General features: G+C 35.4%; 1 protein-coding gene across 1 annotated transcript in view; it reads left to right on the top strand.

The window, feature by feature from the left end:
* Dach1 (dachshund family transcription factor 1) overlaps positions 1–26,834 on the top strand; it is a 344,402-nt gene that overhangs the window by 184,066 nt on the left and 133,502 nt on the right. The window contains 1 exon segment of the mRNA XM_035453117.1: positions 16,854–17,015. Coding sequence (XP_035309008.1) covers positions 16,854–17,015 — 162 coding nt within the window.

Below are 26,834 nucleotides of genomic sequence, written 5' to 3'. Positions count from 1 at the left end.
TCAACATTTCTCAATTCAGTCAGGTTGGCAAACAGTTATTAACCACTATAAACATAAATTGTAATTCCATTTTGACCATTTCAATGTTAGTGTCTATAGTGTTTAATTATTCATATCAGTATCTTCCATACAGTATAGTAACAACACTCCACCACTGTGGAATGCTTAGTGTTCCAAGTACAACTGAAGTCCTTACATATACTCCTTCATTTAACATGCCCGCCCTCCCCCCCCAAAAAAAGCATATGGGCAATATTACCTGTTCTATTTCTCATTTTAGTTAATTATTTGTTTATGCTCTGTTAGAAAATTCTAGATCCATATTTTAAGTAATTTTATGATTGATCCAGTGTCCATCTGCTCAGTAATGCAACACCATGATTCCTTGTGAGAAGTTTGATCCTATTACTAAGTATTGAAAATACTAGTGATGGAATCAGATTATGGTCCTGGCTTTCTGCCTTGAATATGTGGGTATGAATTTATCAACAGTGGGGAAACTGATGTAAAGTGGTAAAGAAAGGTTTGCTATGATGAGATGATTGCAACCAGAAGTGGCGATGCTATTCTGCAACACCTGTGTTCTCCAACTCTTCCATGTTCTATGCTATTTAATGTCCTTACCGATGCTGTGAGAAGCAGCTAACATGAGCTCTATTTTCACAGCTGTGGAAAGTTAGCAAAGCAGGCAGATCTTACAGAATTTATCTCCCCATAATAGGGAAAGTTTATGACTTTACTTGTAGACTTCCTATGTGTACTTGTCCAGTTTCTGTTACTTTATGCTATTTATTTTCTATTTTTATTCCTTGACAGTTTCATGCATGTGTATTATGAGTTTTGGTCATTTTACCTCCAGTATTCTCTCATCCGCATTCTCTACCCAATTCAAGATTCTTCTTCATAAAACTTTTTCTGTGTATGTCATTCATTGATCTTAATTGGAGTTGCTTGTGTGAACATGGGTGAGGATGTCCAGAGTCTAGGAAATTCCCCCGAGGTTTTATCATTGAAATAAATGGATCCCCTCTTCCAGAAATATATAACTACCAATGGTCTTTTTGGCAGTCATGAGGCCTTGCTGGAATGTTCTGCATCCATGATGAAATGATGATTGGTCTAGTCTTGGTCAAGTCTTACAAGTATAGAAGCAGGTACTTCATGAGTGCAATGGCCATGGCCTGAAGTCAGTGCTTGGCAGCACTTCTTTCCATTCTCAAGTTATTTACATTCTTTCTCTCTCTTCTACTGCAATGTTCCCTGGTCCTTGAAATGGGTGACACAAATGTCCCACTTAAGGCCTTATACCCCACAGTCACTTATTCTTTGTGGTTTGACCAGTTATGTGACTGCATTAACCTCTCTTCACTGTACTCAGCAGCTTCTCTGATGAAGACCTAATCTATGATTATAAACACAACTTCAAGAAAACACACATACCTCATGCTTTTCCTACAACTGCTTTCAATATTTAAACTCTTAAAAGCAATAAGTTTTCATTTTATTAACAATGTAAATGAAGAGATCAAACAGTGCTGACATGAAAATAAACACATGTACATATTTAAATGTCTAGTTGATGTTGTTCAAAAGTGACCTTGGTGTTCAGATTTCCTTGTCTTGTGCATATTTAATTATCTGGTAATCAAATGATAATTGGATAATTACTGAAATAGTATGCACAGTATCAGAAATGTAGGGACTTTGTACATTATTTTATGCATTCTGTAGATATACGATCACATTACTCTTTCTATAAATATCTCCAGGTAAATGTAACAAAGGGAACAAAGCATTGAGTGCCATTTCATGTTTCTGTTCTGATGGCTCTAAATGTAAAAATCAAGGTCACCACAGAATTTTATGAAGCCTTCATTTGAAAAATGCTACAAGATTTTCATTCTGAAAAGTAATATAAAACTGGAGAAAAACAATATTATCTGCTGAACTAAAAGGTACACATTGTCTATCATATAAACTTGGCCAAAATGCATAAACATTATAATGCTGGAGTATTTTAAATGGCAAACTAATTTTAACTGTTTTTAAGGGTATTAGTTATTGCTATATTATTTTATTCTTCAAAAGGGCTTATTTTTCTCCCCAGGACTTGATAATTTTGTTCTAACTTATCTCTCATCTCTTCCTTTCTGATGGTATCCTAGTTATCTACCTACCACATCTCAGGCTTCTTAACAGAATCTTTTAGACCTAACTTTGGAATAATTTCTTTTGAAGGGGCAATTAAACATATAGAATGATTATGCCCTCACTTGTACTTTTATCAGTCAGATGAGTTGTTGCATCCAACTTAGTAACATGGGGTTATATCCTGAAGAGCACAAGGAAAATATGGCTTAAATTGGCATCCTAAACACTTGGTGCAAAGACTCCTCCATCCCGAATTGTGGGCTTCAATCATGCTTATAGATTAACTTAGTAAGTCAGATGAGAGTCACTAGATGGAATTTTTTCTTTAAAGATTTTAAGCATGGGATGCAAATATCCATGTGTCAATTATCAATTCAAGCCTATGTAAGGCTTTCATGCCACCACCCCCTTTTGAGTTTTACACTTTTAGCAATTTCATCAAGTCCTCTGACTACTGATGTCCAGTAGTCTTATTGTCTTATGAACTTGATGGGAATATACTCTGAAAATTTGTTATCTCATTGGACTTTATACTTAATTAGTGTGTTTACTGGTGTAAGTTTACACCCAGATATTGTTCTCTTTCTAAAAACTTTAACAGGTCATTATATATAATATATATATATATATATATATATATATGTGTGTGTGTGTGTGTGTGTGTGTGTGTGTGTGTGTGTGTGTGGTGTGTGTGTGTGTGTGTGTGTGCATATGTACATATGAGTACAGGTGCTGGCAGAGGGGAGGTGTTGGATCCATCTGGAGCTGGAGTTATAGTTGCTTGAAGTCTACCTCACATGGGTCTTGGGACTCAAACACAAGGCCTCTAAAAGAGTAATCAATGCTCTTAACTTCTGATTTATCTCTCATGCTTTATTCCCCACTTTATTCCAGGCTTACAGTGTGACATTATTATTATGCAAATTGAGGTACATTGGATAAAATAGGACTTCTGAAGTCTCTACTGTTGATTGTTATGTTATCTTCTGTTTTTGTCAGTGATGTGCTGTTGTCCTCAAAGTGTTTGTGGCAGAAAAAAATATTCCTTTGATGGAGTTCACTGCATGAAAACACTCTCTGGCTGAAGTCTTACACCTTTTGCTTCTGTGAAACAGGAAAAGGCTTATTGTGGCCCAAAGGATTTTCTTGAAGACCTTTCAAGCCACAGCTCAGAGGATGAGTTTGCTTCTCAACCAGCATTTCTTGAGTTTCAGAAACACAGTACTGTGTTAGGCCACCAGGCAAGGGCAACAATGTTTAGATATTATTTCAATCAAAAACTGTGTTCCATTACTGTAGGATCTGTGTCAAGATGTGGATTAGGTTAAAAAAAATAACAAAAGCTCCTGGTGGCTGAAAGATTATAAGTCTTTGGCTACATTGCTGCATTGCAGGCATCAGCACGTTCCTTGAGCATTTTAGAGTTTCACAATGCTACAATTAATTAATTGAGTCAATCTTGCTAGAACACCAGTCTGAGTTACTGTCTGCACGTTTAATAAATCCTTTGAATTCCCTTGATCTGGCTTGTTTTGTACCCTCCCTGTGCTCTGTAGCACAGCTTTCCCAAACCCATAAAACTTTGATTAATGGAACAAAGAATTAAACTTGAGATACCTGAGTTTGTTTCTCTCCCAGGCTTCTCTGACCCCTAGGTCATTTTCTAATGTGCATCAGCCACTTTCTCTAAAAAACAAAAATAATAAATAAATGAGGAAAGAGACCTGCACTTTTGAAGCATGACTGCCCTTGTTTTAACAAATCTTAAAGCTACAAAGACATGCACAAAACTGTACATCTGAACAGTGTGGTTTTTCCTTTCTAGGAAGTAGTCATGCTTCTTCAAATGTCTTCCCTTTTTTCTTATGATACTCACTGACCACACGTATGTGTATAAGTTAGGCAGAAAAAAAAGAGAAAGAAGAAAACTGGGGCAAAACATGAACCAAAGCAAGACAGCTCATGTTGTCAATCATTCTGAACAAGCTTCCCCCTGTAATATCAAAGTAGCATGCTATGGAATTTTTGCATCAGTGGGAAAGCTACTCAATGCTTCACAAATTGTCTTTCCATTCATGAAAACCAATTGTCTCAATTTGTTTCAGATTCTCTTACCCAGATGTAACTGTTTTCAGGAGTTCTAAATTCGGGTTTCTCCTGTTTTACATAGAATTTCACTATTTTGCCCTCTCAGAAGACTTCCATTGCCTTGAATCTCTGAAGTTTTCTCATCCTCACAAGTCTTTCTGCTATTCTCAATAAACACAAGAAGGAGACCCCAGTGCTGATATGAACCCTTGGTGTTGCTGCAACATGGGCATGTTTTCACCTCCTGATGCTAGATTAAGCTGCCATACTGATTAGATTCACAGATGACCAAAGCACTGTCCTGGAGACACATGTGTAAGGCATGAGGTAGCATGCCAGTTCTGTAGAATGCTGCTTGTTGGAAAGAAGGTGACTACCCTGGTGAGAACATTGTGGTTGGGGAATGACATCCTGTCATGTATATTTCTTTAGGTCTTCCTTTGTATTCCATAATAGGCTGGAAGGATGGTGAGACTATTGTTTCTTCTTTGGGCCACCATTAAGTGACACAGGAATCTCCCGTTTTACACAATAATATGTAGATCAAGATGTCTTTGAGGTAGTGGGTGACTTTGATCATTACACAGTGTCTCCAGAAAATTAGAGAGTATCTACCACTGTTCATAAGAACTACAGAAAATGCTACAAGAATAGTACAGAGATATCATTCGTTAAAAGTATAAGATAGACAGATGCAATTGTTCCTCTTAAAAGTTTTCATTGTTTGTTGACAAAAATTAAACAATGTGCTGCTAGTATTTCCAAGTTTGACAGAAGGGGGTTTTTTCCACTTGAGCTAGTTAGAAGATATGTAGATAGTGTCATAATTACAATGCCTTTAATTAATAATGTAGCAGGCAAGGTACTAGTGCAATGTTGGAATTATAATGCCTTGTGTTTACCACTCAGGAGATTCTAAAAGTGGAAGTTGTGGGGTAGAACTCAAGCTTTCTCTGTTCTCTTTGGAGTTTAACAGTGAGCTTGAGAGATTGCTCTCAAAGATTCAGCACCTAAAGAATGTATTTTTATATTGTTCAAAGCCGACCTCCGTTTCTTGCAAAGTTTATCTGTACTTTTTCATCTGTTTAGAAACATACAGTTTTGGTTAGGAGACTAAAGACAATCTCTCTTTGTCTTTTTCCCCCCTCTGAACTAAGGAGGTTGAGATAAAAAAGAATGACTGCTTTAAAAGTCACACATGGCTGTAATTTAAGATTTTTTTCTCCGTCTCATTGTCCGTAACAGTTGAAAGAAACCTTCAATGAAAGTTTATTAACTAGACCAATGCCTGAGGCAATAAAGGCTCATTTAGTACCAGCTTCTTGGCTGTTTTTCTTCTTCTATTTTTCGGTTAAACTCATAGCGTAAGATAATACTTCACAAAATTAAACCTTTGACCTTCTGTAGAGTTAAGTCTCCTTTGATTAGATAAAGTAACAATTTATGGTCCAGCCGAGGTTGCACATGAAATGAATAATGCAGGAGACTCGTGTGGCCTGAGAAGCTATTGCTTTTGAAAAGATGAATGCTGTTTAACGCGGGGGAAGTCCACTTAACTGTGTTGTCTTTATTCACAATGCACTTTAGTAGTATTTCAAAAGGCTTTACCTCTAAGATAAAAGTATATTTGAATTTTTAAATTCTCATCAGAAAGAGCTCTGGTAAAATAAAATACTGCAAGTAGAGCTTTTGAAACTCCTACAGTATGGTTACACATATCAGGCCTTATATTTCAGATAATACAAAAAGCTAAGTGGTCCCATTAAATAAATTCATGAGAAAAAAGAGCTCTAATTTCACAGATGCACTTCAAGATGAAGAGATGAATGAAAATTGGTAATAGCATTTTCTGGACCTGTTAACATGGCTAAATTAAAATAGTATTTAGCTGCCTTAAGTTAGGAATATACATAAAACAGAATAATGTGAAGCAGAGTCTCTCTTTTCAAGCCAGCTCATAGGACTACAGCTTCTTACCATTCTGATGTCATCGTAACCCACTTGAATAACAATGCTATGACTGTCATTTTCCTCAAGTCACTTTATAGGTTTGAAATGTCATGACTGCCAAAGGGTGATCAGAAATGAAACTTTTAGGTTGCTGTATATGTTTTAAAATATATTTGCTTGAAAAGAATTTTGGGAAATTGAGAAAAATCTCAAGTATACCTCAATGGACAGGTTTCTTTGGTGTGGTGCTGTACTACAGAAGACATTCACATGTTATAAATCAGGCTTGCTACTTCCCCATGTCTTCAGCTCAATGGAGACAGAGAGATGTGCTCATACTGCAGTAGCTTCATGTTCCTTGCAAAGCAGCTATAATTAGCTGGTTATTTAAATTACTAATTGACATGCAGAAGTTGAATGCCTAAGAAAGTGTTTTAGTTTTAGTTTGGTTCTTTTTCAATTAGCTTAAATTATTTAAGGTGAATAAATCTACTGCAGTGATTTAGTTTCTGATAATAGAATCTCATGACACAAAACAAATTGGGTCATTGGATCAGTATAACCCTGGATGCTGTTCCCAAAGTGATAGAATGTTAAGAAAGTTCAATATTTGCTCTCACTGTTACTCTGAAAACAAATAGAATGTACTAACAACAAATAATTCAAAATCCCCAAATTCATATTTATTCTCCTATGAAAATTAAGCATATTTTTCTATTGAAATATTCTACAGAAAAAGATGGGATGTGAATAATACAATACCCATCTGTTCCCTTCCTGGGTGAGCTCAGCAGAATATGGTAATCAGACTATATAAGAGTACATCGTTATTCTTGAAAAGCAACAATGTCATATTGTGATCTAGCTAAATTTGCCTATGACACACTCAAGGTATTAAGTAAGTTCATAGTGATTAAGAAGCTGTGCCAAGACAAAGACTCCATCAGCCTCAGCCTGACACCTCACTCTGATTGTGGACAAGATTGCTTCTTCTTCTTTTGAGCATTCTCCATCACTTGGATGCATCAGAATCTGTTCTTTCAAAATTCACCTGAGTTGTTTTCTTTTTCCACAAGGCCCAATTGTAAAGCTCTTCTTGATATGTACATTTCTAGGTACTATCACTATTCAGCTCCTCCTTACAGACACATGAGGGGAAACCCCCACTTCACAGGCTGGTTATGTTCCTCAGGAAATGCTGGCATACCTGCAAGAACTGATAGACTAGGGAATGAAGGTTGTGTCATCTTGACTGCTCTCCCTTTTGTACTTACTGTATGTTACTCAGTGATGGAGATATAAATGTCCCCAATTCACCCTGACCCTGAACTCAATTCTTTTGAGAAAGACAAAAGCAATGTCCACAAATATTTATAATGTTCATCTCCGTGAATATATACCCTTCATGAGTCTTTTTCATGAAAATATTTGTATTACCATATCAGAATTATTTCAGATCCCCATTTTCACATATTTTGATGTCTTTGGATTATTTTCTCTAAACAATACTTAAATGTAACAAATGGATATGGATTTCTCATCCTCTTGTCTCCCCTCCTTCTCCTCTCCTCTTTGCTCACCAACTGTAATACTGCAGATCTATAGAGTATATACATGCATTCTGAGAAAAACAAAAATGAAATAGAGACTTATAAGTATCAAGGAAATTGAGACAAAGGAGAACATTTGAGATATTTTTTTAAGTTCAAAAGTCAGTAAGATTGTACTTTTGTAGAAAAATATTCTTATGGCATTTTCACATTGCTCATCAATTATTATACCTAGTTCAGCTCAGCAAAATATTACCAAGTTGCTTCTTTGAAGACAACTTTTGGGAATGTCAAACTCCGTCAGACATATTCATGCTAGTCAGAACCACCCACCTAGCCAAGGCTCAATTACTAACATGTTGTATAAATATAAATGTAAGAAATAATGCTGGGCCTTAGAATGACACAGAAAAGCTAATACCTATTCATTTAGAAATAGAGAAGTAAAATATACAAAATCAGAGTGTAAATTTGTTTATCTGATTGCATATAATGAGAATTCATTCAGTATTAAAGTCATGCAAAATACAATATTTATTTTGCTGGGCTTTGTACTAGATATAGGATTCTGGCAATATTGCAAACCATTGCTTTCCACCAGTTTCATAGGTAAAAGAGTATTGCACACACTTAAAAGTGAATTGTGATTCTCTCTACAGAAAATATATAGTAAATTTTATGAAAGTGTCATTGAAATTTGATCAGATTTCTACACTGACTGACACATTTGTGCATTTATTTGACTGTCTAACCTTTACTCCCCATGAAATCCAAAAGCTATAAGGCACAGAGATGCATCTTATTTTAAACACCATGATTTGCTTGATTTTCTTCTGTTCTCTTTACCTTTATCTTCAGTAGGTTCAGGTCTGAAATATGACCTATAACTGGGCTTACTCTGCTGTTGTTTAATGGTTTAATCTTATGGAAAAGAGTATTCTCTTTGCCTTAACACCTCATCAACAGTAAAACAAAGTTATCATCTACCTATTAGCACCAGTGTGTTATATGTAGAATCCCCAAGTGGCAGCTTAAACATGATTTTCTGGAGGTAACAGTATTAAAGATGAGTGAAAGCTATGCATACCATGCTAAGTTTACCTTCCCTCACATGAGCTAGATTCTATTGAAAACCAAATTACAGTAGGGTAACTCTTCTTGTTAATTCTAGTTTATCCAGTTTCTTTGAGGCAGTAATCAGGTGAGCCTTTCAAAGGCCTCCATTAAAATGGCTCAGTGATTTACTCATGGCCAAATGGCATCCCCACAGTGTGTGTTTGACCCTTTGATTTCACTGCTACTGTCAAACCTTCATTCAGGGTAACAGGAATTTTTAAACTATCCATAAAAATAATGTTAATACTAATGTTCATTTGATTTAACAGTCATTCATTGTGTAAGGATAAAGTTTCTTTTAAAATATTGTTTTAATGAAAATATAAGTGCATTATTTTCTTACTTCCATTTCCTCCCTCCAAACCCTCCCAAGTCCTTTCTCCCCAATCTATCATGGATGCATGCTTCTTGGCTGCTGAAATAATATCTGAAAAATAACAATATCAATACATATGGTAAATCAGAATGGGGATAATATATTTTTTGTTATATGTTTATTTATGTAACTTTGTGAGGATTTTTTGGTTGTTATTGTTAGTCTAAACATTTCTAAAATCTAATTCAATCAATTGAAAAACTGAAAACTGTATAGAAAGTGTTTCCATTAGTGGCCTTGGGGATCAATTTTCCTTTTCTCCACAGAATACAAATGTGCTACAAAGGGCAAGAAAGTCAGTCTAATGGACATTAAGAGACAAGTTCATGCTGAAAATCTTCACTTTAACCAGATGCACAATTAAATTCTTTATTCTAGGAGCTTATAATTTCTGCTATTTAAGCATTCAAGATGAGAACAGACATGGTTCATTCACATTTTTAATTTATTTAGAAAGTAATAAGAAATAAAATAACTGGAGATTAGTGTCACTTTTTGGACAGCTGGTGTTTAAATAAGGATAAGAAAAAAAGTGGGTTAAAAAAAAACAGTGGTGTTTTCACGTTGTTATTCTGAGCCAAGAGTTCTTCTGTGTCTTGGAGTGATTTCAATTGAGTTGTAATTCAAACTCATATGAAGCTCACAATGCACCTTCAACGTAGCTTTTCAGAGTCTATAGGAACTGTCAGAAGCAGAAAGATTGCCTCACAGTAATGAGTGTTGAATTGAACTATGCTTTTTGATGTTTTACTTTCTGAATTGAATTGTTAGACAAGATTAATTGCACACAGTGAGAGTTTTAAATGAATGACTGTAAAGCATTAAGTTCCTCTCTATGCCACTTGGGGAAAAATAGCTGGAAGGTTTAAATGAATAAATGCATTTAATGCGCAAAATGCCTAGACTAATTTTAAAATTCTTTTACTAACATCCTTATTGAAAATAGAAACCCACTTTATTCATCTGTCTTGGTTATATTGCTCTGGTTGAAGTAATTTAATATTCCTGCTTTCTACTAATCTTCTAGTTCAACAGAAGTAAACAATAGCTTTCATAAATTAAAAATACACTCCTCTGAACATGCTTATAAGATTAAAAAACAAGGCTGTAAACATTTATGACTGAAGCAAACTAGATTGTTCAAATCCTGCCATGATGCATCGTGTATATCAATATGGCACTGATATCAGTTAGAATGCAAACAAGCCTTTAAATGATGTGCCCCTTCATTTCAGCTGGAGAAGCTGCTTCACACCATCTGCCTATCAGATGGTTAGGAACCAGGACTGCGTATTAATGCCACATGTTCGATTTTCCTCTTTCTTGTAATGGTTAGATTCATATTGCTAATAGCTGTGCATGAGCACTGTCGATGAAATTTCTGTGACGGTGGAGTGATGAGATATTTATAAGCCGCCTGTCTCCCTGAATAATCAGTGGAAAGAATGCCAGACATAAATAACCTATCAATCCTAGAATATTAATAAGTACCCTTGACCATAATTTCTTGCATGTTTAAACTTGTTTCTTTTAGGTTTGAGTAAGCAGCATAGACTAATAAATAGTGGGCTGTATGGAATATTTGAATACTTACCATCTCCAGTTTAACATGATTTTCAACCATTAGGATTTGGGAAATGCATTTTATATGGAAGTTAATGTAAAAGCAGACAGCATATCAGACATTTGGAAGTCATCTTGATGTCTTTGAAACCAAAGATCAAAGATTGGACTTTTCAAGTTAATGAGCAAACAAACAGATCAGAGAAAGGATTTGACAGCAATATGTCTTCTTTATTGATATTTATAATCTACAGTTGTAATCTTCTACTTATAACTAAGAGCACCAACTTATTTGAAATAAATATAATGAGATACTTCTCTTTTTTAAAAGAGTGATCAGGATTATTTAATGGCACATGTAAAAATTTAAAGGCTGTTTAATGAAAGTTGAAAGAAAATAATTGCTCTCTTTGCAAAGTAAGAGACTGCCTTTAAAAGCCTGTTTGCCTTCCAAAAGTTATACCCCTGATATTGTGTTTGAAATAGCAAGGGCTTTGTATCAATACAGCACACAGATTTCAGATTCAATGATTTTATGAAAAATTTGGTTCATGTGGATGGCTGAATGAAAAAGTGTGCAAGGAAGCCAAAAGGCTGCAGTCTAAAACCTTTGATATTGGTTTATCTTGTTTAGTGAATGAAATTGAGGAGCTAATTATTTCCTACTATAAGAGGTCATTCATTCATTCATTCATTCATTCATAAATCAAGAAGCTAATTATTTCTTACTGTAATGGGTCATTTGTTCTTTCATTCATTTGCCCATCTTAAGTTATCTGTCTACCTCTATTGATTATTTTTGATGCAGTCATTTTGCATTTCAATTAGTTAGTTTCGTTTGGCTGTTCTGTTCCCTCTCCTGTTATATAGACAGATAATTTGAGTACATCTTTCTGAGTTGGTTTTAGAAACTTGCTATTGAAAGTCATTGCAATGACATCCCACATGGTTAATAACCATTCATTATAAAACAGAAACACTGTTAATTTTAGTATAAATTTCTTACCCCACATCTATATATAATTTAAAATATTTCTTATAATGCATTAAAAGAATGTTTGGAAGCTCCTGCCTCCCCACACCTTTCCTGTGAGATACTGAATTGACTAGTTCTGAAAAGAAAATGAGTTGTTTGGATTGGGAAGAATTTAGAGCAGTAGCAATGGGAAAAATGTTAGATACTTTGTAGTGAGACATGGAAGCCAGGGAAGCCAAAGGCTCATGAGTCTGAGGCAGAACAGAACAAGGGTCTGTGACAATAGAGGGGGTTAAAGAACAAGGTGGATACTAAAGGTTACTGGTGTTTCCATCAGAGAATAATTCTTTGCTACAAAAAACATGTCATGGGTTGAATTCTTGGCATTCTGTAAATCATTTATTCCCCCCTTGTTTCTTTTTAAAAGGAAGTTAATTAGTGAATGACATATATAATACAACCTCTTTCTTACTCTACAAAGAGATCCAAACTATGTTTTCTTCAGGGATAATAAGGTTCCAAGGATTTAAGAATTACCTTGGAGATTTGAGAGGAAAGGGCCATTGAAAGGCAAAGAAAACTATAGTAGATGGAATGGGAAGCCAAAGGGCTTGTGATCTTCTCAAACTTAGGCGCAAAGAACCCATGGAGAGTCATGTTTTACATTAAATTATGAGATTTGCAAGCTCTCAAGTATTCACATATGATCTAACACAAAATAAAGTATTCTGGATTTTTGTTAACATGGCCAATATAACTGCCATATTCTTCTTGTGGCTCCCCAAGTGATCTAATTTGAGAATGACATAAATTTAGCATTCAGTGACAGGTTACACCAAACACCAGGGTAATAAATACAATTGCTGTAAGTATACCAAGGATCTATCCATAATCCCTTGGTAGTGTCACCTAGAGATGTAGCCCTAATATCCTAATCCTTTTAGTCACATCATTTTCTCTCATATAAAATACAATGACATCCATGTATTGTACTATTCTTCCTGATCACATATAAGGATGGCAAGATGGCTTATGTAGTAATAGAATTGTGACAAGGGGGAGGGGAGAATGTTCATTACTAACACTTCTTGAGCAGTTGCATAAGGTCATGTATTATTCTTGGCAAGAATGAAAGGTTGAGAAGTCTTTATAATAGGGAATAGTCAGGAATTTGAGAATTTCTTTGAGCAGTTAAGTCACCATGTGAAGAAGGTGTCTTAGGTTGGCCTGGAACAAGGGGCCACAAGACTTTACTACAAAGTCAGACAAGCATTTTCAAAGATTTAAGTGAGAGAAATTGATGCAGTCCACTTGGGTAACTAAAATTAGGCTCTGTATTTGGGGCACGGAAGTTAATCTGACACTGAAGATATGTCCACATGGTTAGTCAGGGAAATGGGCACTAAGAACCCTACTGACCCTTTAAAGTATTGCATTTGATTACAACCGCAGACATTAAATACTATCAACATGCCTACATTTTATCTGGCCATTTTGACTACTATGTAAGTAAAACATTACAGGTGGGGAAAGTGACAGTTGTTAAAATTGTCATAATATAAGCACATGTCATTTGTGAATTTACATGTATGTGTTCATAACTTTTATCTCCAGCACAAATTGGATTCTGATGTTTATTAACAGAAAAACAGGACAAAGCTTGGGCAGGTAAAGGACAAGGTGCTAAATCTTTGAAGACCTGGGTGAGAGGAGTGAATATGACTAAACTACATTGAATGAAATTGTGTTTTCCCATGATTTTGAGATTATAATATAATTACATGATTTCTTATTTCCTACTTCCCCCTCAAAACACTCCCATAGATCACCCCTTGTTCTTTATAAATTCATAGCCTCTTTTTGATAAATTGTTATTATGTGAATATACGTATACAAATATAGTCTGAGATATCACTTGCTCAGTCTGTATAATGTTATTTGTATGTGTGTTTTCAGGGATGATTATTTGCTATTTGATAACCAACTGTTGCTCTCTTCCCTGGAAAGACTATTAAAAGAAATCATTTCAGGAATTATGGAATAAGATACAGAGGTTTAAAGTTGCAACAGTAGTGGAGAGCCTTAGTAAAAATAAAAGTTTGTGATTTTTTGCATATACCATAATTTCCTGCCTGTGTTAAAAAACTTAGGTAAAATTAGAATGCTAAATTGTATGTTATTCAGATTATGCCATGCATGAATGCATGCACATGTGTGAATATGGCATTTCCCCCCCTCTTTCTCTCTCTCTCTCTCACACACACACATTTTTTGTAATTCTATTAGAATTGTAAAAGTTGAAAAAAGTGTCAAACAATTTTGCAGTAATGGAGGATAATAACTTTACTAAATGTAGTTATAATAATTAAGATAAATACAAAGATGACCCCAACTAAGACACTAAGTATTAGTGGAGAGGATACCTAAACTGGCCTTCCCCTGCAATCAGATAGTTTTGTTTTTTTATAGCCCATTTTCTTTGGAAGGATACCTTGCTCAGGGTAGATATAGGAAGGGGACCTTGGTCCTGCCTCAGAGAGGTGTGCCAGACTTTGTTGACTTTCTATGGGAAGACTTATCCTCTCTGAGGAATGGATAGTGAGTGAAGGGTTGGGGAGAGTAGGAGGACATGAGGTAGTGGGAACTGGGATTGGTAACTAAAATGAGAAAAAATTAAATAAAAATGTTAAAAAGCTAAATATAAATAATCTAGAGTAAGGGAATAGGTAAAGAAATTTTCCTAAAGAAAGCTAACACTTGGATTTTGCTTGCAGAAGAATAAAGATGAACAACAGGCAGTACCGAATATAATGTGTTATTTTTCTAGAGAGTTCTTACTTGATAATTATGTTTCCTCTTTGGGCTCAGAATGGTTTTGTAGGAGAAACTATTCTCAAAAAGATCCATTGGTTTTCCTGAGACCAGATCCTGAACAAGTCTGTATTGTGTTATATTTGGAATTTGTAGGCCAATATGCAGTTGTGTCGTAAGCATTCATATTTTGAATACAATTACTTGATCTTTCTGTGACATGAAGCCAAGCTGAGAAGAGACATAAATTAGAGACAAGTCAACACCAGGAAATAGAGGAAAGGGATAAATAAGATGTTCATATTGGTGACAAGGCATACATCAAGGGAAAAATAAAACTTTTTCTGGGAATCACAAAGAGGATTTAAAGAGAACAGGAAAGAAAATGTTCTGAAACATCTTTGAAGGAAATGAGTAATTGAGGAGAAAATTCAATCATAGGAAGATGAGAGAATCTGTTCAAGTTGAGACTTAAAAGGCAACGAATGCTTGTGCTAAACCCAGATGGATTCTTTGAATTTAGATCAATGCCTTTTAAGGAGTAGTTATGAGTTTCTCCAGGAAAGATGTGATCTGCAGATCTTATTGCATCAGGGTGAATGTGGTCAAGGCCTCTTTGCACTGATCTGAAGAGAAGGTGGTGTCTTCTAAGCACTGATTACATAGCAAAGGTTTCTACCAAGACTTCCATGTAATTCTATGGGCTGCAGCTTTCTCCTGTGGTAACAAGGAGTAAGGATTAGTGAGGAGGAAAGAAAAAAAAGAGGGGTGTTCATTCCCTCTACCAACTGGGAGTGGAAATAAATCACACAGCTAAATTCAGAAGGCTGAAACATAGTGCTCAGAATCTCTCAAGCAGCTGTGTGAAAAGAAGATGGGTGCAGGGAAAGACACGCTCTCCTTTCATAGATTGTTAAAGATGAAGAATTAGCAGACATTCGTTTTCCCCATGGTGTGTATCTCTTTGCAGATTGGACAGCCAGGTTAGAATGGTAAAAACTGACGTATTGAGAAGATAATAAATTTTATATTCAAAATCCTCTTCCTGCTACCTATACCATTTCACATCCATGGCTTTTGCTTTCTGATTTTCAAAAGTGGGGCTAAATTTCCATTTTTTTTTACCATGCCTATTATTATCTGCACGCCCATTATTATCCATGAATGACCAGGCTGTGTAAAATAAAGCCTGGACAGTGGCCATTTGGGGCCTAAATATGGAAGTTTAGAACTTGTGTTATTTTCCATAATCTTTAAAGCAGAGTTGATACTGATCAATAATATGGGGTTACTAGGGTGATCAGATCACTCTTCCATCACTGGAATCGGTACTTAGAGGCTTAATAAGGAAACAAATTTGCTGAACTATCTTTATATTTTTATTATTTATTTTTTTTTGCCCAATCTACTCAAATTTTTCCTCCACCCTCCCTCTTCTCCTCCCAGTTCCCCCCCCCCGGTACCCCACCTCTATTTACTTCCACTCCTCCTCCTTTCTCTTCAGAGAAGGGCAGGCCTCCTGTGTATACCAGCCAGTCCTGGCATGCCAAGTTGCATTTAGACTTACAAATCTTGAACCCTGCAGCTACTTAGCTGTCCACTGGTGATGGCCTCTGTCACTTCATAGCTCACCAACTCCCAAGGAAAAGACATGCACAGGCAGAAACGTACAGTGCAGTGTTCATGTAACTAACAGATATGTGTGCGTAGATCTTGCCAACCCAGGGAAGACAGGGATTAAGACTCCAAAATGTGTGTAGAATTTCACTAGAAGATGGGCAGTCATGAAAGTGAGTCAGGCAAGAAAGCAGAGGGCTGATGCTGCAAAGCATGTGTGAGAAACGGTGGCGTACTCATCAAAGCTTGAGAGTGGAGTGCCACCTGAAAGAAGGATACTTTGGGTGCTGGAAGTAGGCCTTGTAGTTAATCTGAGTTCTGACTTTCTAACTGCTTCTGGGCACCTGCAGAGTCTGTTCAGCAGGGAGTGAGATGTTCAGACTGTGTGTCCTCAAAAGTTCATTCTATCCACATATCCACTGCTATGAAATATGGGAGTTATGCTTCTGCTAATATTGAAGTAGAGAGTTTGATAAGAATTTGGAGTCTTGTGTCAGTGCTGAATGAGCTGGTTTGGAATGGAATTATATTATCGGTATAACATAAAGGAATCAGATATATGTTTGTGTGTACATGTTTGTATGTCGAAAGATGTGGACTATCATACAAAAACTCTGAATTTGAATTACGTTTTCTTTTTGTTTATTTTTTAAAGGTCTGACTGCAGCTGCTGCAGCCGCTGCAGCTGCTACCAATGCAGCTATTGCTGAAGCAATGAAGGTGAAAAAAATCAAATTAGAAGCTATGAGCAACTATCATGCCAGTAACAACCAACATGGAGCAGATTCTGAAAACGGGGACATGAATTCAAGTGTTGGTAAGTTTTATGTTCACTGTCACTATTCACATTCACCTTTCCAAAGAGGTATTTTCTACTTTAGGATAAAACTACTGACTACACTTTGAAGAACTGAGTGCTTTGAGATCAAAAGAGGAGCATATTTTTAAGTCTTCATTTTGCCTGTCTCATATGTACACAAAGGAACTGATAAAGGTATGATTTTTAAATATAGGATCAATTTTACAGCTCAGAATATGCTACAATAATGAATTAATATATAACTTAAAATAAATTTTAAGAATAAAATTATAAAATTTTGAGTGTAGGTAATTAGAAATGTGTGTGTATCCAATCCTACCTGTCATTTAAAAATCATTTTTATGTTTTCATTATAAAGAAAGACATTCATTACCATCAACAACAGCTTTATTCGTTAGCTTTCTCTCATTTATACAGGCTACATTTTGTGTCCCTTGTCTGAAATCATGGATAATAAAGAATAACATATCTGCTTCACTATATTTATACATATAATGCAATTTATTTTACAGGTGGGCATTTTAAGAGTATAAACAACAGGTGATAACATAAATAAAAATTTCAAAATATGCTGTACTAAGAGTTACTTAAATCTTCTACTTCTCTGGCATATAGTATCATTGATCCAAGGCAATTTATGCATTATGTAAAAGTATTAAATGATTCCTTAAAAATATCAGTTCAGAACTCTGTTTACCACAGGAAAAAAACTACACAAAGTTAAACTGTGGATGGGGGATGGAAACTGAGACCTTTGCTATGTTGCCAGAAATAGGTATTGTTATTTGGTAATTCCTTCTATCCACAACCATTAAGAAGACTTCTTCCATTTGAAGAGAACAACATTAACTTCTCATGATCATCTGGTTTCCTTATGTTAACTCACAGTGAAACCCGATGAAACTCCTTTACCTTAGCAGACAAACCACTTGGCTTGTGAATGCAGCTTTAAATGTATATTATTTTTTTAAACAATGAAATATTTGTTATTGGGGTATTGATGTGGCAAAGCATTTAATTCAGCTACTGTACTCTAATACTTTTCTTAAGAGTACAGAATTTATACTCAAAATATAACTGAAGAAGAGAAAATAGCATTCTGTAAGGACACATACATGTTATCCTATCTAACAAAGCTTAGAATGAACATGGAAGTTCATCACAATTCAATCAATTTCTCTTTTTCATGTAGCATTTTAACATCATTTCTAAAGTTAATCAATAGCTCTCTGCTTTCTACTCATTAGTACATATTTATAGGCATATGATAAAGCATTATGCATGCTATTTCATGGCAGATATTCATTAGTACATACAATAAAGTAATGCTAGGGTAGTAAGTGACTTGAAACATATGTACAAACACAAAATAGCTCTTCAAACATGAAAGTAAAAGGCAACTTCTGACATTCAAGTGGGAAAAATAGAATCATTCAGCAGGACCACATAAGGAGAACCGAATTGAGAATAGCTACCGGTGGCTATTCTCAGAACAGTGAAAATAGGGAGGACCAACTGAAGAGAGGATGCTGCAACAAACCAGCTCACACATATACCAGCACTTGCACTGATTGAGGTCCTACAGAGAAGGCTGAGAAATCCGAGAATACTTAGTTTATGGTTGGTACAACCCATTTTAGACTTTCTGTCATACTGATACTGAAGCAAAATGAAAAATTATAATGCCCTCCCTTTTAGAACTTTTAAGTGCAGAAGGGCTTAAAATAATATTCCTTTGCTTTGGCTACTGAGATAGGCCGACTTGAAGCACTATAAAAATAAGTTATCAGTGCTTTTTTGGCAGTGAGAGACCAAGATCTTTAAAGATGGTTTTCCAAGGCAGGGCTAATCCATGAAATTCAAGACATGCTGATCTCTGTAGTATTTACAAATGATGGAAATGTTTAACAGCATAATTTTGTGTAGTGAAAGACTGTTCATGTCCACTCCCATAAGAAAAAAAATAGCTACTCACTAGTTATAGTTACTATTCCACATGACACCTTGCTTATTTTTAAATTTTCAGAGTAGACTTACAATGCAGGTCATTGCTCATAGAAGATGCTTAAAGTAGTGATTAAGGCAGACAGTGTAATACATTTTAAAGGGACCTATTCAAAGTAAACCATCTCTTTAATTCTCCTGAGCAGGCAAGCAGCAGTTAGCTTTTTAGAAACCCATAGGCAGAAGTGAAGAAGCAAATGACTCACAATTAAGCATTAACACGCATTTCATATTTTTAGTATGTAATAACGTTTACCTAGTGACCGAATTACAGCTCCCTTTAATTATTTAGGTACTTAGGCTATTACCATGTCTTAAAATATAAACAATTTGAATACCCCATTATATTTGAGTTGGGAAAATGGCATTTCCTCTTACTTGATAGCTCACTATAGTGTTATAGCATTTTATGAGTCATCTTAAATCCATTTGAACTAAGAGAAACATGTGTGTCTTCTTAGAGACATGTTTCCATCAGTGGAGTGTTAGATGCAAAGGAACACACGTCATTTATATTTGGGGCCTCTCTAGCTGATTTGGGGAGTGCTTCTGTTGTCATTTTAATTCCATTCTTAACAAACTGCAATTGTCTAAGAATTTGTAATTCCTATTGTCTTTCATCAAAACTCCTATTCTTGGATATTTATTTAGAAATCATAGAAAATGAGTATTATGTTAGAGGAGAGTGGCTATAAAGGGGAAAGGAACCCAGTGAAGGTCAGACCAAACTGCATAGATCAAAGAAGTTGCTGAACTGAGCAGTTTTTGTGGCTCCAGGCTTCTCTGAAGACAATTCCTGCCTCTTTTAAGTGCTCAATAGCAATTTGATTATGACTTTGAAAAGTTACGTGGACTTTCTGAGCTTAACAGTTCAAGACAACTGGGAAATGCCACAGTGTGATAATTAAACTATGTGTGCCTAGTGTTTAGTACGCCATTCATTATGTCTGCTTCTCACATTGTTTACTTGAAGTTTGGTATTACTTCTGCTAATACAGTTTTCTCAGATTGCCCTGTTCAAAGTGACCTTCTATCTGTTTTTACTGCCATCAGCAGCAGCTTCCCCCTTTGCATTCCTCTTGTCTTGGGTGTTAACTTCTGAAATCATAGAGCCATGAGAAAACTTAGAAACATCTTAGATTGTACTTCTTTAAACTTTTGAGTTCTGCTTGGTGTAAAAACACAAAAGTGATCTAATACACAGCTAATGTGAAAGGGCCACACAAGTATTCATGGGAAACACTGGCCTACAGCAGCAATAGGACATGTGTTGTGCTCTGGAAGTCATGGTGAAGTGGCTAGGAAGAGGAACTGAATTTGAATTCTAGAAGGAATCCCAAGACTCTCAAGCCTGTGCTTCAGGATTCAAACTCACTACTTTTGTGAATCTGACTACAAGTTAGCTCTTGCCAGAGTGACACCTTTCACAGAGGTGACCCTTAGGCTTTATGTTTTGTTTCTACTTAGTCTTGCCCACACCCAGCAACATTTCTAGTTCCGTATGACTTCCATTCACTACACTCATACGTTTAGGCATACATTTTAGAATTGTCTTTATGGGTGCATGTGTTCAATTCCCTAGTTATAAATAAATCCCAATAGTCCAAGAAAATAGATTCTGTTTCAGCTTGAATTGGCTGGATTTGGCTGGATGAGGTGACTGGATAATCCTGTGAAAGATGGCTTCCACTGGTTCATAATGAATCTTAAAAATTAGCCAGGAAACAAAAAACACAGTTTAGAAATCTCTGATGTTGACAAATAATTATTTTGCATTCCAATTTTAGATTATTAACCTTGAGCCCACGTGTTTCTAAAAGGATGATGACTGTAGGAATAGTTGAGGAACACAGGATAGATTTGAGTGAGGCATCAGCTTGTTGAGTAAAATATATGGCCACATCACTGTTCTCCCTTATCCACAATCAATTGGATTCTTTTAGTTTAATATTTACTTGCTAAGATGAGATGCTAGTCTGCATGGTGATAAACAGTCTGCTCCTGGCATCTGAAGGTGACCTGTCAGTTCATATGGACAAATCTCCTGCTTACTGAAATGTACAAAATAAATCATTAAAGCAGGCAGGTGCTCATTCCCAGATTTAAATCACCATAGATTTATGATTTGAATTAATGCTTCATTTGGCCATAGAAATAGATACTGAGACAAATGATATGCACTGGTTGGGGTTTCCATACTGTAGCTATCCTGATATTGATTACTGAGATGTCTTAGCAATCTCTTGTTTATATCAAGTACTATCTGGTGACAGGTTGGCTGATATGAGCTACATTCCAGATAAGAAGGAAAAATGTCCTGGATTCTTTTTAGTGGCAACACTTTCCACAGAATGTAGGCCAGATAAATGACTATTCTTTCCTTGTTTAACAAGTGATCTGCATAACCAGCTTAAAAACTCTCCTTGTAAATTGGAACTGGGATATTGGAAAAGGAAAATGTAAAACCAGTGAACTGAAGTTCAATTTGACAGAATCCACAACTGTTTCTCTTTTTGTATCTGTTTATCTTTTCTTTTGGCATTATGTTCATCTTGGAGGATACTAAATTCATCACAATGTGTTTAGTCTAAATAAAGGAACCTTAATTTTACTTCTAGTTTTGAAATGCTATTTAAATATTGACATAAAAACATCTCTCAGAGTATCTATGTTATCTAAATAAATACTTGCTAAACCTAGTGTCTTACTCCCTTTTACTAAATAGAGCCAGGAAATACGCCTTTAAAAATAAATGCATTAAATATTATTCCCAAGCACAAAGTTTTGTGAAAAATAATTTACTAAGAGTCAAGAAAAGAATACATTCTTTTTTCAACATTTTATTTAAGGAAAACACTATGTACACAGTTTAGAAAATACTCAGATGGTTTTAGAGGGACCTTTGCCAGTGGCAAATATCTGACTCATAGAAATGGTAAACAGCTATCAACAATAGTAGATTGCTGGCTTCATAGGAAATGAGTTCATATCTATTCAAAATGTGATCTCAAAACAGATGTCCCAAGAAAATCTCATTGTTTAAACTATAGTCATAGCCCCCTAACTGCTGTTATTACTTCAAGGAAATGAAGTCATCTCACGACTTCAGTATTTTGTCTTTCTGAACTCTGGAGTGTATAGGCAAGTCTGTGGTAGTTCAGAAGATGACAGAACTGAACAAATGTCATGTGTAGGAAGTACACATTTCCCTTAAAATTCCTCTCAAACTTGAAATAGTTAACAGGATGCAGGAGTTTCAGCAAAAGTAAGGACATGAGTTGGGTTGAGAATGTGTTCTCCTGTCGTCTTTCTGCCCCTGTTTACACTTCTTGCCCTCCAACCAACAAAACACATTTATTAAAAGGACAAAGAGGCCAAGTACAGAGGGAGACAAAATATCTTCCCAAGGTGAACATTCCCTAACCTTGAAACAAGAAAAATAACAATAGGAATATCCTGCAGATATAGAATAATTCACACCGAAGTCATTTCCTTTCTTCTAGCACAAGTGTCTGCTTTGAGGAAAAAGAGTGATTTTATGATTTCAGGAAAAAGTCTTGGAGATCTGGAGACAGCAAATAAAAGGAAACTGAGAGCCAGGCCGCCACACAGAGCTCTGGAGTTGCACATTGGATCCTGCCTTGGCAATGTTAATGAACCTCAAATCCTTCCTATAATTAGATGAGGGAATTGCTTATATTTTCAAACAGATGATGCTGCTATAATGAAACGATTGACAGGGAATTTAAGAGTGTCTACAGTAGTCATTTGGTTTCTGTTATAAAAAAAAAAGTTTAAAAAGAAGATTGGCTTTAGACATAGGTCCTAGGAGAGGTAGTAATTTACATACCATGCTATGACAGGTGTCTTTGTATAGTAAGAAACAGAATGGAAGACTAGAGAAATGATGGGCAGGTATAGCAATTTTTTGGGGAGGGGTGTCCTGTGCTTAGTCTGCTTAGGTTCTTTAAAAGGGGCCGAGACTCAAGAGATGGATCCGGATTGAGTGCACAGCTGTAACTGCTGATGAGCTAATTGCTCCTTATCTCTCAGCCCCATTCATCTTCATTTTTTACCAATTACTGAGAATTATCTGTGTTCTCAGTTGGATATGAGAGTTAATCCTTTTTGGTTAAGCTGGCAGTACTGTGAGCAGATTCCAAATCGGAGGGTGAAAAAGCCAAAGCAAGCTTGCTCTAAAAACGTCTCCAGTTCAATTACAGTATCACTGGTTCATAAGAAATTTGCTATTGTTTAACAGATTAAATATGGATTTTCCTTTTTAAACTTTAACATCATTTCCTAATAATAAATTGAAAGAACTTTCTTCTTGCCTGATGAGTAAGATTAAATAATATTAGTAGCTGGCTCTAGTAAACATGGATGGATACAAGACTACCCTAAAAGTTCAAAATAATTATGGCACCTAGACTGTAGACTATTTTAGAACTGATAACTGTCAGTTTACACTTAACACTTTTAACTCATGCTTTTATGCCTTGTGCCCTACACATGGTCAAGAAGGGATGACCAGCTATGAACCTTTCCTAAACGTCACATTAGTGAACTAATGGAAAGCAACACAGGCATATTTTAAAAGTGTAGTAACTGCCATGACTTGTAATTCAATTGATTGTGAATAGGCCATATGGTTAACATCATTCCCTATGCAGAGGATGTCTTCATATCCTGACATCTAACACAAAGTTACTCACCCCATCAATAAAACAAAGAAAGGGATTGGGTTACCTTTTGTGAATTCTGATGCACTTATAAATATTAAATGTCACAGGCATTGTTTCTTTAAAAATATTTTAAATAAGATAACGTGAAGGATATAATAAGCATCTCATTTAACTTGAAATTATATAAACAAGCTTGGCGTGACAATAAGACATCTTATATGATATGACCAGGGAAAAGACCAGATATATTCACAAAATAACATGGGAGAACATAAAATTATCTGTATGAGAAGATTTAGCTTCTAATGATAACAGAGTCAATCAGAATGCAGCTACTTAGGTAAGTCCTTTATTACTTGTCTTTCTCTTTTACTAGCAAGGAGGTCAGTGCCCAGTCCTTTCTGGTTCTTTTAAGTTTTTTCAACTTTTGAGAACTCAATGGAAGATAAACTATAAAGAGTCATTCTTTGGAGTGGTTCTCAAAATCTAGCACAATTTACATGTCTCATCAGAGACACTGGTAGAGTGCTTTGTTTCTTTTAAAATATGTGTGACCATTGCATATGATGGATCAGAGTGGACAGCATTTACTTTGTGAGCAAAGGAGGGCAGCACATCTTTTCCTTGGTGCTGTGCATCTGTATTGTTAATGTGTAGAAGAAGCTGCAAAATATTTGGGTATTTTGCCACAGAGAAAATTATGTTTGCTTAAAAAAGTGGTTTAAAATAGCTTAATTAAATGTGGCATGAACACTAGGAGCTCATCACTGTATTGAGTTGTTGGTGCTTCTTAGACAGAAGAATTCCATGTAGTAAAGCCGTGGGAATGACAATTATCAACATAGTACATACTCCTATACTTAAAACAAAAGGCATATCTAAATCACATACCTTGATATAAAATATGTCAGGTCACATTCAATTCTTTTATGATTATACAACTCTTATTTGATTTATAATATGTTACACTAGTTTTTTTTTTTTACATTTAACTCATTATGATTAGCAATGTGCATTTAAAGTAAACCTGCTTTGTGTTTTGAAAAATCTAATGCTAAGTGATACCTATTTTCAAATAGTTTGTGAAATCCAAGTATTAGTAAATATATTCTTTGAGACTGCCCTAGGGCTTGCTCAACACTTTGTGGGTGTCCACACAAGTTTAGCTCATTGCACCTGCCATGAAACTTAGCATTTCACATTCTTATTGCTCTGATTCTTTGCTGGAGTGTACAAGCACTCTAAAAATTGTACAAAGTCAAATTGAGTGAACTGTGAATTTTCAAACTGAATGCAAACTAGTGTAAACAAAGGATGTGAAAATAGTGCAGTAGCTGACACAAATATTTAAAACTGTCAATTTACCTAAGATGAAATAATGTGGCAGATGCAGTTTTACCTGTCCTTGATGCCACAACCTTTTCCCTTTTCTCAAACCTGGACGATTTGGAAAATAAGAAAGAATGAAGGATTTAAATATGGTTTCCTTTAACAGCAGGTCATAATGGAAACAGAGACCCTTATAATTCAGTGCTGAGAGAATTACCAGTTTGATAATGATTAGGAGTGTTGTTATTAAAACAGTATGTGCAGTTCATTTTCAACAGTTTTGAATTAGAGTCTGCACTAATGAAACGGATACGGTTTCCTTCACAAAGGGCAGATCTGTTAGTTAATATCGCTGCAGCAGTTCCTCGCAGACCATGCCTTTAGCTCTATTTGTATTTCACAGCATGATAAGCAAAGAGTGTTGATTTTCAAGGATCCTGCTGATGAAAGGTAATGGCATTATTACATCTTTATCTCAAAAGCAGAACTGAGTGGTAAATGATTTTTTTCAGTGTAGCACAAAAGATTTCTTGGTTAGAAAGACATTTTTATTTCTTTACATCATTTTAGTCTTGGAAATGATATGTTATTATTTAATGTCTGCACAGCAAGCTTGAAAGCACCTAATAGCGAATGTATTGGAAGTGAAGTACCTCCTGTTCACAGATATGGATCCTCCCAGTCACACGCTGTACCAGCTGTCACCCCAGCCATACTGCTGTGATTTAATTAGTCTGTTTATGTCCTTTCTAATAATATTTCCATCTCTATGAAAGGGCAAATGCGACAGGGACTTTTTCCTTTTCTGGTTCCACCGACTGAAGAATGTGGCCTGTATCTGATATGTGGAGATGCAGGATTCAATCAACATTCCTGTCACTTCAAGCTGTTGATAAATTGTTCAGCCAAAAAGTGTACTTACTTCCTTGGGGTCATTTGTAGGCCTGTAGCAATAATCTGTATAGGGACAAAGAAGAGGGGGCAAGTGTATTTGTATATATGCCTTGTCACATATATCATGAATTTTAGATTTATGCCTAATTACATGTACAAACTAACATTTCGAATGATTTATAATATATGCACTAGATTATGTAAGTCATGGGTATGTCTTAATAGCATGTTTTAAAATATTTCTCTTGAATTTTTATAAGAAATGAAACATTTTAGGATATCTCAGGAAAGATTTTCATTGTGCTCAATAGCAATTTCTAATATAGTAATGTATTTTAAATATAACATGTATGATACAAATAGTTTAGATCCTTGGGTAAGGGAATCTAAATTCTAGTAAAAGATACAGTGTTTTAGGTTTTCCAAGGAAAAAAATCTCCTCATCATGATTTTCATAAAATATTTAATATTTTTAATATTTTTCTAGCAGATGTATTTAACTCAAGTGTTTTATATTCAAAACAACCTACATATTTTTGATAAGTACACATACACTGATGAATAAATGTAAAGATGATGTGATGTTATCTAATATAATTTGGCAATTAGCAATTTATTCCCTGACACTATGACACTAGTGGGGTTCAGCTTATTTTGGACTCTGGCATTGTAGCAGTCTCACTTTTTCAGGCTGCTCAAGATTCTGTAAATGTACTACATTCAGGAGACACAGCTGAGGAAAACTGAAATCAATTTTTGTAACGAATTTGTTCATTTTTAATTTCACTCATATTTGACTTGAGAAAAAGTCTGTAACAGTCCATATAGCACTTGATTCCGTGTATTCCTGTCTATGTTGTGGAAACAAGCTGATTCTCTTCACATCACTGCATTTAAGTCTGAA

This window comes from Cricetulus griseus, assembly GCF_003668045.3.
Source record: "Cricetulus griseus strain 17A/GY chromosome 1 unlocalized genomic scaffold, alternate assembly CriGri-PICRH-1.0 chr1_1, whole genome shotgun sequence".
NCBI lineage: Eukaryota > Metazoa > Chordata > Mammalia > Rodentia > Cricetidae > Cricetulus > Cricetulus griseus.
This window is presented reverse-complemented; position numbering and strand designations above follow the sequence as displayed.